The sequence below is a fragment of the Musa acuminata genome, chromosome BXJ2-4 (genome assembly GCF_036884655.1).
Source record: "Musa acuminata AAA Group cultivar baxijiao chromosome BXJ2-4, Cavendish_Baxijiao_AAA, whole genome shotgun sequence".
Classification (NCBI taxonomy): Eukaryota; Viridiplantae; Streptophyta; class Magnoliopsida; order Zingiberales; family Musaceae; genus Musa; species Musa acuminata.
The window spans coordinates 145,545-165,858 of record NC_088341.1 but is presented as its reverse complement, the minus strand read 5'-3'; the positions used below and the strand labels follow the sequence as shown (position 1 = coordinate 165,858).

The following is a 20,314-nucleotide window of genomic DNA, read 5'->3' as shown; positions in this document are numbered from 1 at the left end:
TGCTCGCAATTCAAATTAATAATACGGCATTGAATCGATCGGCCGCAATCGACCCTCATATCTCTTCGCTCGCTGCACCGAAAATTTCTTTGCGTCCTCCCTCATCTCTCCGCCTTCCTTTACGTTCTTGGGTCTTTTTTCGAAGCGCTGAATCGGAATTGCTGGCTGTTCGGCCTTTTGGTTTGTCTATTTTGGAAATGATCGCCACAACGATATCAACAACGGCAGACTTTCTTTGGTTTTGCACTTCATTCGCTCAGAAAAGCGGAACCCTAACGGACGGAGTGAGGAACCGGACTTGTCATCATGCCAAATAAGTATCATGGTAGAAAGGAAAAGGATGTCATTGAAATATACAGTACAGTGGATTCTGATCAGGCTGGCGGAAAGCGTTTCTTCTGGTTAAGTCATATCTGCTTCAATGTGAACTCTTTTCCCCCTCCCCTTCTGTTATTGTTATTCGAATTCAGGAGCGGATTACTAAATCCTCTGATCAAAGCTGCGAAAGGAAAGTGTTAATTTGAAGCCAATTGAAACAAAAAACGCAAGAAAAGACAGGTACATACGACAAGTTCCAATGAACCGAAGTTGGATAGAATGCAAAGGAACGAACTCGGGTTCAAGAATGCATCTTGACTCCAAGTGGAACATCGTGAACTTGGATCAACGTGAATTACCAAGTGGTTTCAGAAGTTCGTTTGATGATCTTGATGGAATTTTATGGAATTATCATGCATGGAATTCTCTGTATGTAATTTCGCCAATAAACGTAGTTGTTAGTAACTTCTGTTAATCAGAAGGCCTTCAAATTATTTCCATACTGCTATCCCTCTAGTTGTGCATTTGTTTTCAAGGCATGCATAAGTTGAAAACATATTTGATGGTTTTTAATATTGCGATGCTTGTCCTGAGTCATCCCATAATATCTTGGACTTATACAAGCACTGTATGCTTATTTGGTACCAGTTTAAATTGTGGGAAAATGGACATATTAAAGTTGAATTTCATAGTATTTGAACTCATGATTTCTTTTTCAGTTCATTCAATATGATCTGAAGATGGAGACATTTACTTCCCACATGTCATGTGTGAAAGTTGTACTGCTGGGCGCATTAGGTCCCAGCGTCAACATGTATTCTGTGGCTAGATTAACTTTTCTAGTGAAGTTCTTTCTGTTTTAAGCTGTTTTTGCAACGTTTGGGAAATCTTGACAATCATGTATGGTTCTAACTATCCAATTCAAATTTCCGCTTTGTATGCATGGTCCGACATGATTTTTGCTCAAGATTACATTCTTGCTGCTTGGATTATGTCTTAGAGCTTTGTTTTCTCTATCATTTTCATCAAGTGAATTCATTACGTTAGCCACATTTTTTTGCTTGTTACCACAGAAACAACTGTTTTTCTACTACTCAAGAGGAAGTTCTCATTCTCCGTTATTCTTCTTAGTCTGAACTGGTTTCCAAAATCTGCTACCAATTCTATTTTAATTGAGTTTTCTGGCTAACCTCTGCACATGGTTGAAGACTGGATACCTGTTGGTTATTGCTGCACCTTACAGATGTCTTTTAGTCTGCAATTTTGAATTTTTGTTGTAGTCATTATCAACCTGTAGATGATGGTGATCATTGACATATAGTATCAAGGGTTCAGGTGAGATCCACATGTTGGCATCTTTTAATCTGCAATTTTGTGTATTGTTTTGCTCATTGACCATTTTCTTTATTCATGTAGTCTGATGATTTTATCACTGCTGCCACTACTGAAGTTAACCACTTTCTGGATATCATGGTGTGTCCTGCATGTTTCTTACCATTATTTGAAATTAGAAAAAACACTGTGACGTAGAAGCAACACTAGGAATTTAACTATTCTTTACAGGAAAATTTTGTTATGTTTTATACAGCTTCATTTTTGCAGTTGTCTCAGGCTACTTATCAATTAAGTAGACTTGATCTTAACAAATAAGAGTCTTAAACATAAAGTAGGTTACTTTGCACTTGAATTAAGAAGCTAAAGAATAATCATAGAATTATCAAGCTATTATTCTGACTATAGACTTATCAAGCTTCTACCTTAGTACCTTACAATCGACTTATGTAGCTTAACTGTTTTCTACTTCTTACTTTAGGCTGTTAGTGATGTATAAATTTGTTACGTTTGGGGACTGAAGACAAATTGGCTGGAAATTTAAAATATTTGCTGCTTGTGACCATACGTACTGATGGTTTTTATGCTCATGATTTTTTTTTTGTTTCTAATGGTCAATTATCATGCCAGTTTGTTATGCAATTAGTAGTAAATGTACTTTTTTCTTTCTAGTCCAAAGAGTTAGCGATTGTTTTTAAGTTTAGATAATCTTGAGCTTTTTATTGCTTTGGTCATTAATTATTTGGAGTTGCTGCAGCTTATATGCTTTTCTTATCCACTATAGTTAACCTGCAATGATGACAAGTCTAGTAAGCTTGCATTTCTTATGTCCCATACATGTGATATTTATATTTGTTTCTCAACTGCTCTGATATTGATAATTTTAATCAATAAGATCTGTTTGACATCTCACTAGGATTTTAGGATATTTTAACAGTTTTATTAGTTCTATAGCCTTACTTAAAAAGATGATTTTGGTTCTCTCTTCCAGCTTTAACCACTGGGTTTTTGGTAGATACAGCATGCATGGATGATTCCTGATTTAGTTTTTGTATACAGGTTTTGTGCATGATATGAGTGCTAGAACCATTATCATGCAACTGGGAAGCAACATATGACAATATTTCATAATCTGTTTTCTTCACCTTATAGGAAAACCGAAAGAAATATCTTAAATGAAAATTTGATCATCTTTTGATCGGTGAGTGCTTGGATATGAAAACCTTCTCATTTCACTATCGATCACATAGAACAGAATATTGCTTTAGAAATTTGTTTTAGCCTTGTGGCTTTTAGGGAAATCTAAATCTCAAAAACTTGATTAACATCTTTGAGGATTTTTTTTCCGCATATCCCTAGCACAGACTAGTGTACTATCAGTTGATTAGCAAATGGAAGAGATGAGTATTTCAAACAAGAAACACATTGAGAAAGAGAAAAGGAAATAACAGTTTATGCACCATTATTCCAACACCAATCTAAGACTGATAAAACATATCTACAGTTTATGGGAATTTGAAACGGGTACCATCCTTCTTTTTTACATTTGTGAAACTAAAGGAATACACCATCTTTATCTTGCCTTTGATTCCTTCTTTTTGGACTTGTTCTCGTTGGTCTTGATGAAGCAGAAGCACGAGCAGCAGGGGCTCTGAAACAAGAACTTCATTGTTGTATTCCAAGTTTTTAGACGTAGCAGTCACAGGTATATTTCTCATCAAGATATAACCTGTGTCTTGCGATTTCCTGCTATTTAATTAACCTGTGTTGATATTGATTCCTTTCCTGTCTCTCGTAAAAGAAGATGCCTGTGGTTCAGGCCTCTACAGGGAATATGGCCACAATCAGAAGTCATCGATCGACCTTGGTATTCTTTCCTTTTGTGCTGTCATGTTGGCCAACTAGATAATATATTACTTGTTATCTTTTTATAAGTAGGATTTCTGGGTGGGAAGAAACTTGGTTCACCTCATTGAAATTGTTATCCAGAAGGCCTGCGTGAATGATTTTTGTTTGTTTTTGAAGTCTTGCATCTTAAGCCAGTATGTATATTGTTATTTAATGCCGACAGAAACAGTGGGCAGAGATACATTTTCAAGCGAGGAATAACTGTTGTCACCAGAGGCTCAAAATAATTTACATTTATTTTTAACTTGGAATTGAGTTGCTCAATTTCCATGAGAGCATCCCACTGATAGCATTAGTTAGTTCAGTGACAACTACGGTTATAGTGATAAGCATTAGTAAGATTTGTTGAACCAGAAAGAATCTTTGTTTAATTTGACTCTTAGTTTCTCACTGCTGGAGCAACAGAGAGGGCAGGAGAAGGGCTACAAAATGCAGTGTGATGGTTTTGTTTGGACAGGTGAAGGTAGGACTGCTTCGGTTGAAGCTAGCATGTGACATGACATGATTTATTGATGTTTCAACTGTGTGTACTGTGGGACATGACAACCGCCATGGTTTGACCAAGCCAAACTAGAAGAAGATGGGCATGGCTGGCTGGCTTGTCATCATTGCATATTGGATGGTAACATGAAGCTTTTTCTTGTTTTTATCTGCTACTCAGTATAAACTTTGTTGAGCATCATTACATTTTGTTGAAGACTGTGGATTGAGGATTTCTGCACATGTTAACTCCATGCAATCTATCAACGTGTGAAAGAGAAGACATGTTACCTTCATGTGCAGCTGAAAGATTCATTAAAGAGCTTGGGAGTTGGGAGTGAAATAAAATTACCTTCTGCTCCTGAGAACATGTTGTGTCCAATTGTACTACTCTTCGGCTGTCATTTCCTATTATTTATTGTACAGCAATCATTTCCCTCATCTAATTTCTTTTCTTCTGCAGATGATTTGGACTATGATCAAGAATGTGGCTCGGATTATTGATGGGTCCAACCCTGTGCATCACAATGACTCACATTCCGATAGGTAAGGCACAGATCGGCGGTGATGATAGTATTCATTTCAAATTTAACATGATCATGTTGAAGCTTTTGTCTAGCGTTAGCTAATGTATATTATTCTGACCATTACACACCACCAGACATGGATGGGTCCGGTCCTTCGTCTGACATCGAAATTATAAAGTAACCATTATTATTATTTATTAATAATATTATTATTGTTATTTACATCGGTATCCTTGCAAGGCGTGTAACAAGCGACCATGCCCCTGCAATTTTTAATGCAATATATATGTCCCTCGAAATATTTAATTTCCACTAAAATCTCTTTAATGTTTATTTTATAATTATAACAATCGAATAATAGAAATATGATTATGAGGATGTAAATTTAGAATTAGAGGGTTTACATAAGAGAAATCATATACTTAGGAGGGAGGAACTTGTAATTTTAGCTAGTTATAAATCAGTCGATCGACCGACCGACACCAAGAAAGTTGACCAAGGTGATGACTTCATGTTGAAATCATAGAGTCCAATATAAGTAACACAAAACAAGTTACTAATTTTGACGCTCTTGGATCTACTTGTCTCGCTCTCACTCTCCCAGTCTTATTCTCACCAGCGGTGGCGGCAGCAGCGACAGCGAAAACATCTCTCTCTCTCTCACTCTCTCTCGATCTTTAGCCATTTCCCACTTCAGTCTAGCCCTCTTCTTGGGGTTGCCCCTTCCCACCTCGCCACTGAGTCGCTCGACCGACGGCCCTGCTTCTTGGCGAACGTTCTTGATGAATCGGGAAGTGGCGATGGAGAGGCGCGGGGCGGGGAGCCCAGTGTACGGGCGGCAGTGGAGCGGGGGGTCGAGCAGCACGGGGTCGTCGTCACCCGGGATCTCCCCGGCGCACCACCGCTCGACGTCAGCGTCAGGGCTTTCCGGCGTCAGGAGGACGCAGAACGTCGCGGCGAGGGCCGCCGCCGCGCGCCTCGCGCAGGTGATGGCGTCGCAAAGCGCCACCGCTGAGGAGGACGAGGACGAGGACGAGATCCCGGTAGCTGGCGGAGTGGGGTTCCGGCACGGCGCTTCGCGGCTGGCGGCCGGCAGCAATGGGACCGCTCTCGGGGCTTCGCTGATGACGAAGGCTAATAGATCTCCTTCCCCTGCGGTAATTTTGCGACAGCTTAGTGCGCTTGCAGTAAATTTCACTGACTTTTTCCCTTTTTCTAACGAATGAAAGTGACCGACTTTGTTGGATATGCCTTTCTTCTTCGTTTTAAATGTTTAAACTGATTATTATAGCAACTAAGAGTTACATTTTGGCATGGGTTTATGATTATTACTAGCTAATTTGATGTTCTTTTGCATTAATTAGTTAGTTCGGAACCTCGTAGAACATACTCCATCAGTTCGTTCTTCTTCAGCTGGAAGACCATCAATTTCTGTTCGTTCAGCACCCTTGGCGCCCCCTAGCAAAACAACTCTGTGGACACCATCTCCTATTCCACCAATAGAACCTCCTGTTGATAAACGCAGGGAGAAAAGGTCATGGCATTACTTTATTTATTTATTTTTTGGGTAAATTTCCCCACAAGTTAGCTTTGTTATAGATCTTGATGATTTTGGTATCTCTATTTATTGATTAGTTTGATGCCACTCATTGTATAATCTTTAATATTTTTTACACCTGTTATAGAATTTTTACGAGCACATATCAAACTGGCGGTGCTATCTTATTATTCCATCAGCATCTACTGAGTATTATCACTAGATGTTTCACATCCCAAAGCAAGACAATGCAATTAAAAGTTTCTGGCACAATAAAACCTCTGTACAAACTTCTCATGTTGACATGCCCTTACATGAATAAGAATACTGAAGTCCATTGGTATAAATTAGAAAAAGGCATAGGTGCAAGTGCATCAATGCAAGTGCATCAATATATTCATGCCTGTCTTTGCTTAAAAGGAACAATGTGCTTGATGATGAATTCCTATGGCGTACATGTTGTATAGGCACAAGAATCATGATTAGATAACCAATGTACATATGCTAGAAAGATGTGAATGGACTACACTAACTTACAAGATCTGGAATTATTCAATGCAGAGTACTCGAATGCAACAGGTATAACAAGCCTTAAGTAGCAGTAAGAATGATCCGGTTAGTCAACAAAGCAGCAAAAGTAGGCCAGTACTGGATGAAATGAAGTACAAGTCTTCATTCTCTGCTGCTATTAAAACTGCCTGATTCAAACATTTTGTATGATCATCAGAGTTAACTTTTTGGTTTTATCTATCCTTAAAATATGCATCAGGTCTTGAGCAGCAAATGATCGAAGAGTAGCAGTATGGTGGAATAAATATGATATCATATGAGAAAGAGAGATAAAGAAGTGATAAAAGGTTAAGTAGATACAGGAGCATAGTGAAGAAGAAAGCAGAGGGGAAAAGTTTGTCATAAAACCAATATCGGATGAAGTTAAACAGGTAGAGTAGAGGAGAAAAATGAAAAGGAAGACAGAAGGGAAAAAGAGGCCTATATTTCTCCCTATTCTTGTAATAAAATCTATGTTCAAGTAGGTTTCTGTTATAATGATACATTGAATAAAACATTTTAGGTTTTCTTATTGCAGTTAAATTTAAGTCTGTCTTCATCTTTTCTCTTCATATTTTCTTGCGTTGGAATCCAAGGGATTGGATTGTCATCATCTTTCCCTGCCCTATCTTCTTGTTGGAATCCATAGTTCTTAGCTTTGTCAACCTTTGATATATTTAACACAGACATATGCATTATAAACTTTACTTAAATTTAATGAAATACTCCAAAAGCATCACTGAACATTACATAGAATAAAATGAGGGATTACCTGCATGGGAAAATGCAGAATTTTTCTCTAGGTCGAGCATTAGTATTTGTGGGATTTGTTGCAGATCGAACATTAGTAGGTGCAGAATTTTTTATCACGCAGGGATGCTTTAGGAGTTGTACATTAAGATCTGTGGAATTTTATATCATGCAGGGATGCTTTAGGGGGTGTACATTAGCATCTGCGGGATTCCCAAACTGAGTTGTGCTAAATCCTTATTAAGTGAACTCTGATCAAGACAATTTAGGAGGCAATTTGGACATGAATTAATGATTCAGTTTTTCTAGGTTGACTATGACCTGGTGCACTAAAAATACAGTAAGAAATCACCCTGATATACTGGTGAATTGTGGTATGCAGCTGAATTGGATAGGTTTTGGTTAGTGAGTATTTGATCTTGATCTAAGTGTCAAGATTTATTTGATGTTTGGTTTGATTGAGTCATGATGTATTTTTCCATCTTATTTCTTGGTTAATTATTTCAAGTGTCTTGAAAGATATATGTAAATCAAACAATAGGCTGGGCGTTATCAACTTAGATATAGATATGTATTAGGTGGACAAGGTCTTATCTGTTTTTAAGATTAGTAAGGACAATTATCTTATTATATCTGGTGCCCTAGTTTAAATCTTGGAAGTTCGGTTGGTCTTTAAATGAATGGTGTAATTGGTCATGTAAGAAAGGGTTTATGGTGGATTCTTTATGGAAAACATGAGTTTGCCCACAAGCCTTATTTTCTCTTGTGGCTTGCTTTGTCGTGTGATTTCTTCCTTCTGACCTTTCTAAACCTCTTGTACTCCAGCCTTTAAATTCCTTTTTTAGAGCCTATTTGCTATATATTTGTGAACAACATCTGCGATTCAATCATAAATATTTTATTATTGCATAAGAACTACTGTCATGGTGCTCCAAAGCATGTAAGACATCTTTATTAATTTGACTAGAGATATGATGTCTCTTAACTTATTTGAGTAGATATGAAAAATTGACTTGCTGAACCAATCCCATAAGCTTTAACTGAAGAGGAGATAAAGGGTTTTCTTGGTTAGTGATGAGAAATAATATGGTTTAAGATCGATGCATAAATATGTTAGGCCTCCTATTTTTGCTTCTCCTTGATGTACTTAATACCGTTAATAGTATAATGTGTTAAGTCATGCAAAAGCTGATTAAAGTATGCCACAGATTTCCATCAGATATAAAACATCTAAACTCTGGAGATTCAGGAATTCAGCGACAAGCTTCTGCACTCCAAGATGAGGTATCATGCTGTTATGTGAATTTTACTGTTCTTTTGTTTGATGTAAGAAATAAAGCATTTAAAAATAAGATAGCAAATTCTTCATGTTTAAGACAGCATTTTGGAATAATCTGTTGGGCTGACTTTGCATATTTTGCAGCTGGATATGCTACAAGAAGAAAATGAGAGTATTCTTGAGAAGGTATGCTTCTCTAAATCGGAAGAAATACTTTCATGTTCTTTGTGGCATTGAGCTACTCTATTTAACTTTGTCATCCAGTTGCGACTTGCAGAAGAGAGACGTGAAGAAGCTGAGGCCCGGGCAAGAGAGCTTGAGAAACAGGTTACTTAATCTTTCTTCAATACATTTTATTTCTTTTTATTAGCTGATAACAAATGATGTTTATTCTTATTCCTCTTGCACATACAAGAATTGGACCCTTTCAATTGTTAAACCTCTTTATCTGTCATCTCTGTTACGGCATGAGGTGTGGCGTCTGACTGTCTGTAACACATTTTGGGAACTCAAAATGGTTTGAGTAGTTGATTTTTTTTCTTTCCATATGCATACATATATTGAGATAATAAGACTATCTGCAAGTCAATGGTAAAAGGATCACGTACTTTTGAAAACTTATGATATCAAGTATAAACTTCTTGTTTAGTGGTGACACAATCTGGAATGCAGTAAAATAAATATGTACACTAGAGAAGATAGAGACAGATAAGAATACAGGTCATAAGAAGAACAAGGTGGACACAAGTCACAGAACAATGAATAGAAAGTGTAAACTGTAAGAGAAGCTGGTGGTCTTTCTTCTGGCAGTATGGCATTTCTTTCTCGAAGAGGACTTCAATCTTCCTGAGCTGCAAAGTATTCTGAATTATAGCAACTTACAGTTTTTTGTATTTTGATTTTAATTTGTCAATAATAATTTGATTTCATAAAAAAAAAAATAGTCCAAATATAGGACTTTTGCTTCAATTAAGACTTGCATAGGCACCCCTCAGGATCTCTTATATTTTTATAATTGGAAGTTTGAAACTACAATGGCTTCGATTACTTCATCATGAATTTAAAACATGATTTATATTAACTATAATAAAAGTTTTACAAATTGCATAAAGAGTAATGATTAAAATCAACTGAAATTAATGAAAAAAAAAGAATAACCAAATCTCTCAAATCACTTTACTAACTTGGGCTTGTATCCAGTTCAGGCAGATCACTATATCTAATTTCTATTGTTTTTGCTCCAAGGTATCACAGGACATTCCTTTTTTTCACATGTCATGGGAAGATGACTGTCATCTTTATTACTTGAAATCATAACCTTATTGCTTATTGTAATGACCTTCCACACCAAATGTCCTCATGCATTGTGCTACCTTGTGAGGAAAGAGTTGGGTCGATTGTGGTTTGGAGAATGCCTCTTTATTGTGTTATTTGAACCTTCCCTATGTATGAATGCCAATTTTTGGAGACCATGTTGAATATCTGGTTATGTCTATCACCTTTGTAATGTAGGTTGCTGCTCTAGGAGAAGGTGTATCTTTGGAGGCCCGGTTATTGAGCAGGTAGACCATACTTCTAACCTTATAACCAAGGCCACAATGTTGAAATCATAACTGTTTAGGTAATTGATTTGCAGGAAGGAGGCAGCACTCCGTCAAAGAGAGGTAACTTTGTTGCCTTAGCGATGTTCCAGATTATTCCCCTTTTTCTGCCAACTTTCGTTTCCCTTTTCTTTTTCCCTCCGTTTCTATTATGAGCTTAATTTAAATGGAAACCTGGATTTAGTCCTTTTCTTTGCATATAAACCCTTTCAAATACTTATGTTTGTGAATATACACCACTAAACCTTGTATCTGCATCATACCCTCCAACATTATCATATTTGCATGCATACCCCTTTATGCAAATTCTGTTAATAAAGTTTCACTGGCGTGGATTATAGTCTTAGTCTTGATAAATAGGCCAATGTACAGTTGGCCTAGCATTGAAGAAACCATCAATGGAGATGGGAATTTTGTGCCAAATTCTGATGGGTATTTGTGCAAAAGCAGGCCATAATGGTCTGAGCACTTGGGAGTGTAAGGTAGATCAAAGGGGTATTCATATAATCATGAAGGATTTTGGAGGGCACCGGTGAAAAATACCAAGTTTAGGGGTGTACAATGTGCAAACTTGTCCATTTTGTAGGGTATATATGCAAAAGAAACCATCTTTTTTTAATATATTTCCAAAAACTATTATTGTATAAGTTACAGAGGAATTTAATTCTTGGTTGACAGCTATATGGTTTGACATAATTCACATTTTTTCTGTTGTCATGTATCAATGATTATTGCAATCTATTTGCAGTTCCTGAGAACCACAGTGATTGTCCTATTGTCAATTTTTAGTTTCTTGTTATCCATGCTGTGGTCTTTTACTTTCTTCTGCTCTTAGTCCTTTATCATCAGCTGCAGGTATAATTTAGCTAGACTAATTGATGCTCTTTTTGTACTTGGTCACACTTTTTTATGTCTGTTAACCTTTAATTCCATTGTTTTCTTTTATTGCTTGCCGGACTGATTTTAAAATCGGATGACGAATTCTGAAATGAAAAGCAACATACACCTTAAATTTGGCTACAAGCTCCAAATTAAATTAATGTTGAATAGCTTTTCTGTTGTTTTGATTTGATTGAAATTCAGAGCTCAACTCAAACCCAACAACTTGTTCAGTTAATTTTTGCTTTATTTCTGCATTTTGACCCACATCTGAGCAATGAATAATTATCTGCAGGGCCATCTCCAACTAAGTTCAAGTGCTCTTTGAAATTCCTGGTTTTTGTTCTGAATAGATACATTAAAGCATGAACCTTTGAAGGGCTAATTTTTAGATAACTTTTTCCCCATCTGTCATATCTCTGAAAGTACTTGTTTTGTCATTTTTCTTTTCCATTTGCATGGCACTTTTTCCTCTTATGTGGGAAATTGGTAGAGTTTTGTTGGTTATAAGATTTCAAATATTGTGGTATAACAACCAAAGTATACAGGGCAATTGTATAGTTTTCAAACATATGATTAGCTTTCAAATATCATGCACTGTTATACCAGTCTCAATTGTATTAGTCTGTTCCAACATAATAAACAAAATTTCAGTGAATTTTATCTACATACCAAGGAGTACCATACTAGACCTATTGGTATTTACCAGTCCAATAAGATCCTGCATGGATAATTGTACTGGTATATAAAACTTAGTTGGTTCACATGACTGGAGGGACTATGGGCATGGAAGTGTTATTGCATGAAGATGCTAAACAACAGCAAGAATTATTGTAGTATAATAACCAAAATATACAGGTCATATTATGCACTGGTAAAATCGGTCTTAATTGTATTAGTCAGTACCAACATAATAAACAAAATTTCATTAAGTTTTCTTGACATACCATGGTGTACCATACCAAACCTGTTGGTATATACCAGTCCAAAAAGATCTTGTATGGATAATTGTACTGGCATTTTAAACTTCAGTTGGTTCACGACTTAATGTGACTGGAAGGACTATGGGCATGGAAGGGTTATTGCATGAAGATATTAAACAGCAAGAATTATTCCAATTAACTTGTTGCTTTGGGGCTATTTATTACTTCCATATTCTCTGTACTGTTCTTTTAAACAATTCTTCAGATATCTTGTCTACTTTTCAAGAATTGACGCTGGTTATTGAAGTTGCTGTACTGCAATTCGTGAGGCCATGACTATCAAATTTGGTTAATCTCCATGGTCATGTAGGCTATATGCAACATCATAGTTCTTGTTATACTTCTGCTGATGCAGTACTTTGATTTTTACCTAAGGCTGCTCTTGAAGCTGCAAGACAAACTAAGGATGGGAAAGATGAGGAAATAGCAACACTCCAGAAAGAAGTAGAGGTGTTATTACTGATTTCATTGATCACTTTGTTTTAAACATTCTTGGGAACTCTTTTAGTATCCTGTCATGGTGATTTTGCTATTAACTTGCCTTTTTATTTCTTGGCTTGTGTCCGGAATAGTCTGCTAAAGAAGAGGCTGTGGCAGCCGTAGAGCAGCTCAGGCAAGCTGAATCAGACGCAAAGGCTCTTCAATCAATGACACAAAGGATGATCTTATCCGAGGAGGAGATGGTATGCATTTTGAACATTGCCAGCATGTTGGATGGTGTCTGTGATTCATTATGAGATAATAGGATCACATCAGTATGCATGTTCCATATCTACAGGAAGAGGTTGTCTTGAAGAGGTGTTGGCTTGCTCGTTATTGGGGTTTAGCAGTTCATCATGGTAACATAGTTTTCATATTTTGTACATCTGTTTTTGTTTGTTTCTTTGACTCTTCACATTGAGAGCTTGCTCTCTCTCTCTCTCTCTCTCTCTCTCTCTCTCTCTATATATATATATATATATATATATATATACACATATATTGTATAAAACCTGAAGAACAAGGGCTTATCTAGTTTACACCATTTCATAGTATGCACAAGATTATGCTCTCATTTACACCATTTTATATGTTACCATAAACCCTGTTGTTTTTTCTGACTAGATTATCATTTAGGCATCTTACAGCTATTTCTCTATACTGATAATATCTGTACGTGCTTATCATTCTTGATCATCATAATCTCACAGTAATTGTCAACCCTAGCGAATGACACAAGTTGGGAAGTTTGCACCATAGACATCAAGGTTCGCGATACCGCCTAGTATGGTTCGGGCGTTAATTTACCGATCCGACAAATGATACGTGAACCAGGAAAAACCGTACAGGGCCTATATCGTGCGGTACAGTATGGTACAGGTTCTATACTGTGCATATTTTTGTTGTTTCAATATTTTTTGTGCCTTTTTTGGAACTGGGTATGTACCAACATTATCAACACTCATACACCCATAGGGACCTGCGGTATTGGTCCGAGCGGTTATTGGTACATAACCATACATGAAATTGCCAAACTTGATAGACATAAGCAGAGACCTTGACAGCATCCTATCAGATGATTACTTTGTTATTGTAGCATGGCAAATGCTACAAAAAATATAAAATCGCAGATGTTTCTCAGTTGCATGAGATACGGTTGGATATCTGGTAGGATTTCTTGCTGTGAACTAATCTTCTAGTTTTCATGGGCCAAAGAATCCTTTATAAAGATGCTAATACTTACTGAACCAGGATTGCCAACTTGCCCGCGGGATGGGAAGCAATCTTTATGGACATTTAGTTCATTAGATTTTAATCCTTTGCATAAGAGATAAGGTTTTATTGTCATTAGGTATTAAGTTACGGATAACACTGAAAAACAGCAAAGATAGGCCCATATATCATATTACTGAAACCAAGGATTAAAATATCGTATTGTACCGATGTTTCGAGATAGGCTCGGTATGGTACGGTACCATGTACCGAGCGGTACACCTAAATTAGGAGTAAAATCCTCCAAAAATACCTGAAAAAAAAGTTAGGATAGGGTTTTTAAGTTATAAATAAATATAGTAATAGTATAAGTTTAGCAAAATCAATATAAATTAGGTAAGAATAGTATCATATATCTTTTTCAGGACTCTGAGGAATAGTTTTGTGTGAGGTTCATATTTCAGTACGTTACGGATTGTCCTTCTGTAAATATTAAAATATCTATAGAAAAATCATTTGAATTGTTAGATTATTTTGTTATAATATAAACACTAAAATTCAAATGAATTAAATAATCACATATGTAGATATATTTGATTGTTGATTTTACCACTAAAACGAACGACGAGCCTCCACAGGTGGTGGATTGGGGTCCTCGATCCTATACATCTGCATATCAATATGATATGTTTGTTGGACCCAATCATGAAATTGATCCCACGACATAGTGTATTGATACACCGTATGTTATTGGTGCATCAATGTGGTGATGATCGTATGCTGATCATCATGAATCACATTTGTCCGAGGCAGCTCCTGAGGTATATATTGGTGAATGTCAGAGCTTCTACTTTTGCTATTGATCTGCTGCTCTGTATCATATTGTTGCTTGGAGAAGTATGATCAACTATCATCGAACTGCTGTTGGCCATATGATTCTCCATAATACGATCAAATTTTGATTAAATCATTATTAAAATGACTAATCGTAGCATTCAATAACTTTAATAAAACTTAATTAAATTTATTTTACTATCATAAATATCTTTCAATATTTAATATGCATGGAATATAAATATTTGATCTGTTAAGTGTCATTTCGAATTAATCAATATTAAACACACTAATCATAATATTAAAGATCTTAATTACTCTCTAATTAAAGAAAGAGAATACATATCTTTTGATTAGAAACTTCTTCCTCTTAGTCATCCCAAATTAGTTTCGATTCAATTCACAAATCGTTGTTTTGTAGAGTTTAGGAGAGCACAAATGTGAGAAAAAGAGAGTTTGAGATAGTTTAAGAAGTATGAGAGTGAAATGCAATGAAATAATGGGGAAGAAGAGTTTAAAAACAGATGTGAAAGGGCTCCAACGGTCAACCAATCGGTAACGGTTGAAATTGGCCGTTACCAAGCTGTGCTGGGCGGTAACGGTCGAAATTTTGATTGTTGCCACCCGATATAACCTTGTATCGTCTAATATGGGGCAATGTTATGCGTTCCGCCCGGTAGCGGGCGGTCCGTGTACCGGTATCCTATCGGACTGGTACATACCGTCCTGTATTATTCGAAACTGTATTCCTTGACTGAAACCCTTTTGGACAATTGCATGAAAGAAAATTCTTGTAGGTAATCAAGCTTTTGGAGGATCTTTAATCTGACATCATCGTGCAATCTTTCTGCTTTCTACAATTAACTTCATAAGACAATGAAGAAGCAAACTGATATAGTGATCCTCATTCCCACTTTTTTTATGTTTGATAATGAACGCTCAAGTAACTTCAATATTCATCATTTTTTATGTCTTGCACCAAATAGTTTACATTCATTTTTATTATTTCTCAATCTACATAAACTGTACTACTTTGTTCATGTCTTTTGATCTGAATTAGATGTTTCCACTTATAGGAATCTATCCGGAGATTGCTGTTACGAAACATGAGCACTGGTCTTCATTAGCTCCTCTTCCTCTCGAGGTTGTTATTTCTGCTGGTCAAAAGGCTAAAGAAGAATCAAGAAACCGAGGCAAGAGATAAATACTGCTAATATGACCATATGCCAATGATATGATCATAAAATTGTGCAAATAGTCCGTCTTTGCATATTCATCCCTGTTGCTTAGTGTATTTCAACATTGAATGTTGAATAGGAAATCATGAATCTGAAAGAAGAAATAAGTTTGTGCGTGATTTAAGTGATATAACTGGAGAAGGCAACATAGAGAGCATGCTTTCGGTTGAGAAGGGCCTAAGGGAACTAGCATCTTTGAAGGTTCTTTTTTCATCTTTACTTCGTTAAAGCTGTTCTTTTTGTCTGTCATTGTCTTTTGTTACACTTCCTTTTATGTTCTCATTTTTCCCCTTAAACTCTTTCTATTTCCATGCTAAATTATTTGTCTGCCTTAGCTGAATATGGTAGCCATCTATTAATACCTTGGTGAATACTTTAAGGTGGAGGATGCTGTTGTCCTTGCATTAGCTCAACATTGGCGACCAAATTTTGTTCGGCAATTTTCTTCAGGTTTGTAACTACCTTGTTTTGATATCCTCATAATTTTTTGTTTTTTTCAATTTTTCATGTTCTTGAATAATTTTGATAATTTTATTTTATATTACTTTGCATAATTACCCTCACAGCTTAAGTTTATGCTCTTGCAGAACTAAGCCAAGAGGAGATAGAAGATGTTACCTTTAAGCAGGTCAGTCTTAGTTTTTCTAGAAGTGTTTACTGAATGCGTCTTTTTGTTTATGGCATTGTTTACTCCTGGTTTACAAACTATCATTTAGTTCTGTTCGCAATTGATTGGCGGTGAAGGCCATCTGATTCATTTTTTAATCAGATAAATATGTATTGATCGCATAAATATGATAAGGTTGCTTCTTTGCAACTTGGTAGCGTAGGGTTTGAGTAATAGAAACAACATCTCTAAATATAAGGGTACAGATATTAACTCCTCAGGTTCCACATTGGCATGAGCCTCATGTGCTCTTTTTCATAAATATGTATGCACCACATATTTGTATTCATATCTGAATCTCGCTGAGATCCATGGGATATGGTATGGAGATAGTTCGAGTTTTACCTTTATACAGATATTCAAACATTCTAATATTTTCCAAAATATCAAAAGATTTGTATTAACATAAGGAAAATATTTCATTTTACTGGTTTTCCTAATGACAGTATATCCTTTTCTCCACCCCTTTGCTTTTTATTTAATCACACTTAAGTTTTCTTATAAATGAATTATATCAGTATGAGCTAGTGTCATAGTTATTTGTTGAAATGCAATATTGGCATCGATATCTTTCTGAAATCCTGTTTGAATTGCATTCATCATATTTCATAGTTGTACCTGTATCTGGATCTGTTATGAACAACTGATGTTACAATATAGTATCTGCATAATATCCATATTGGAATGCGTCCACTGATTAGATACAAATGTCTTTCCTAATATCCAGTCTGTAATGTTCATTTCTCCTCCAGTTTCACATCTAGTGCAAGATGTTGCGCTTGGTGAGACATGAATTTATGCCTGAACCTTGATCAATCATTTTTTTTACACTGCATTTTAACAAATATCAGAATTCACCTTTCTGCCGATGAATGTATGCATGGAAGATGACCGACCATTTTTTTTTCATATTGCATTTTGAAAGCATCATAATTCACTTTTCTGCCTATGATCAGTTAATGTATTTATTGCCCTAGATTTATGTTTTGGTGATTGTTATTTGGTTATTATCTATCTGAAGTATATGTACCATACAAACATTCCATTGTGCTTATTAGTTGCAATTTCTGATAATCTGAAGTACTCTTTAATGCAAAAATAGAATTCACTTTCTGCTTATGATTAATTCTACTTGGGATCAAACATTCATCTCCATCATTGAGAACAATGAATTCTCCATGAAAATTTCAGCATTGCTTATGCCACCGGTTGAACTTGAACCGTTGATGGCTGCTTGTGATGCATTGCTCAGGCTTTCATCCAATTATAAGGGCCTTTGATATCTGATGTGGCTATTATACATCTTTTCTAGGTTTAAATTATAAAAGCTTGAAAGAATCTGTTCTATCGGAAAGTTTAAATTGATAAAACAGAGAACCTGCCGCATTCTAGTATCAATAATATTTTTATCACTCCTGATATGGTAGACTGCAAAAGATGAATGCATATGTTGGTGTTCTTTGAAGGTTTTTTAGCATATAATATCATAATTGTATCTTAAATTTTATTTTTAATTTTAATTTTCTGTTATTTTTTAAAGTTATTTTCTAGGTTGATTTCAGTCCTATCAATCTGATCGATTTTGCCAATCCTAGTCATATCATTCCTATTGGATCCTAATCATAATACCAATCGCGCAAACTATCTGTATGTAGTCTCTTTTACTTCTTGTCAGATATTATGTATACTTCCTAGTGTTTGTGATCATCGACCCATAAGAAGGTATTTAATCACATCATTTATTTTAACTGGATTCTTACTTTGGATGTCCCGTAACTAAGCACTTTCTATCCTCTAGGAGCTCAAGACCAAAAGCATTTTTTTGGGCTAAGTTCATGTACTTCATTGAAGTGAATCCTTTCAGATCTTAGAGATTATACATATTTTGCAGGCGTGGCTTATATATTTCTGGAGAAGAGCCAAAGCTCATGGTGTAGAAGAAGATATTGCTGATGAACGGCTGCAGTCTTGGATTGGTCGCATTGGACAACCTCCAACTTCTCACGATGTTGTTGATGGTAAATTGGTCTTCTGTTCCACACCAATGCATTCCAGGAATTGCTTCCCTTGGATTTTCACTATAAACTGTAATTTCAAGGAAAATGGAAGTTGTGAATTCTGAAAGCTACATAAAAGTTGGAAAGATGAAAAATTCTAGAAAGCTTCATTTTCAGTTCATTTCCTACTAATTCCTGAAGTTTGGTGGTTTGTGATCTCAACTGTCACTTTGATATGGTATGGAAAAGGAGTTTTGTAGCTTCCCAAATAACTCCAAATGAAAGAGCCTCCAGCTTCAACTTTTGTTAGTAGCCCCAAATAACTTATCCATTTCACTAGGAAATATGCTGTACACAAGAACTGCTTACAATTTTTTGCTTAGTTTGGTGGTCTAGCAAATTATTATAATTATTGCCCTGGTTTTGGGTTTTGATTGTTTTATATAAGTTTAAATTAAGCTGAAGTACTATTATCTAATGCAAAACTTGTGTACCCTATGCTACCGCAGTGGAGAGAGGTCTGATAGAGCTTAAGAAGCTGGGTATTGAACAGCAACTATGGGAAGCATCTCGGAGAGAGATAGAGCTGGATACATAGAACAAAAGAGAGCATTCCTAGGAATGGCCACTAAACCTTTCTGTTGCTGTATGCTTAAGCTTCTTGTTACGTATCAAGTGTTTTGAGTTCATTAAGTACATCCAACTAAGTTCTTGTCATGTGTAGCTGCAGGCAGATTTTGTATGATTTTGATAGTTTCTGTACTTCTGGTGATTTATCTATTAGCGTAAACATTGATGTTTGGAACGTGGTCCGACCTTTGGTTTGTAATGTAGATTGTCAAGAGTATTTTGCTTTGCTGTATTCCATCCCATCTGTCTTTTAAATCATTTGCAAATTCTAGCCCAAGACTAAACATCATCGTTCTAAAATCTGCATAAGCACAATACCGCATCCATGAGTGAAAAGGCGTCAAGTGAGCTTGTTTGCATCGATCTTGTACTATATTGCCTAAGTAAAGCTTTCAGTGCGTTGTGTGTTAATTGTTGGATGGCATCAAGCCTTTTAGCGGTAACTTATTCATGCCATTGGTGATACATTAATTTTCCCTTTTCGCAGTCATACGAGAATTAAGTAGGCTGTCTTATTGTGAGTAGGTTAAATGTCATGCTTGGTTGAATCGTCAAGCTCTTAACAAGTGGTATCAGCATAGACCAATATTTTGATGTGGTATTTATTATATACGATGCTTATATGGTTTTTACGACACAGGATAAATTCTACATATCGCATTAAATAACATATTTTTTGGTTGCATCCTCAACTTTTGATCGGTTCTCCAAATGAATTCTTTTGGGAAACATTAATTCCTTGCAACATCCTCAAAGCCTTCGATCAATTTGGCATCACACTAGCTGTTGGTCGTTAGTAACCCACGCAGTTATATTACCTTCGGTAGTCAGCCATTTCTATTTAGCTACGAGGTACAAAGCTTTTTTTCTTACAGGCAGAATAGATTTTTGGTAAGAAAGCAATGTATTTATTATTATCTTTTTCTCTACAGTATTCAATTTTCTTGAGAATCAACTAGAGTACTTACTATTCGATCACAAAAAATAAGTGAACTTTTAAAAAAATGACATGGTTCAAAATCATTTACCAAATGTTAAAAACTCTTCAACTCATCTGACTAATTTTTTTGAAAATGTCAATCTATAAATTTGAACTACTGAGAGTAAAATGCT

At 35.9% G+C, this 20,314-nt stretch overlaps 1 protein-coding gene across 1 annotated transcript; it reads left to right on the top strand.

Annotated features, from left to right (window-relative positions):
* The first annotated feature begins 5,153 nt into the window (after positions 1-5,153).
* LOC135609330 (coiled-coil domain-containing protein SCD2-like) lies at positions 5,154-19,438 on the top strand. Its single transcript, XM_065102461.1, has 16 exons — positions 5,154-5,722; positions 5,930-6,099; positions 8,610-8,685; positions 8,825-8,866; positions 8,945-9,007; positions 10,193-10,242; positions 10,317-10,344; positions 12,519-12,593; positions 12,716-12,826; positions 12,922-12,982; positions 15,746-15,862; positions 15,987-16,108; positions 16,288-16,357; positions 16,495-16,535; positions 18,466-18,592; positions 19,081-19,438. Exons 1-16 carry the CDS (start codon positions 5,348-5,350, stop codon positions 19,167-19,169), a joined length of 1,617 nt encoding a protein of 538 aa, XP_064958533.1. The 5' UTR covers positions 5,154-5,347; the 3' UTR covers positions 19,170-19,438.
* The last annotated feature ends 876 nt before the right edge of the window (positions 19,439-20,314 follow it).

Coding starts and splice junctions, on each gene's coding strand:
- LOC135609330 (XM_065102461.1), top strand. CDS start 5,348: ATGAATCGGGAAGTGGCGATGGAGAGGCGCGGGGCGGGGAGCCCAGTG. Junction 9,008..10,192: donor CAAGAGAGCTTGAGAAACAG/GTTACTTAATCT, acceptor TTTGTAATGTAG/GTTGCTGCTCTAGGAGAAGG. Junction 15,863..15,986: donor AGAAGAATCAAGAAACCGAG/GCAAGAGATAAA, acceptor AATGTTGAATAG/GAAATCATGAATCTGAAAGA.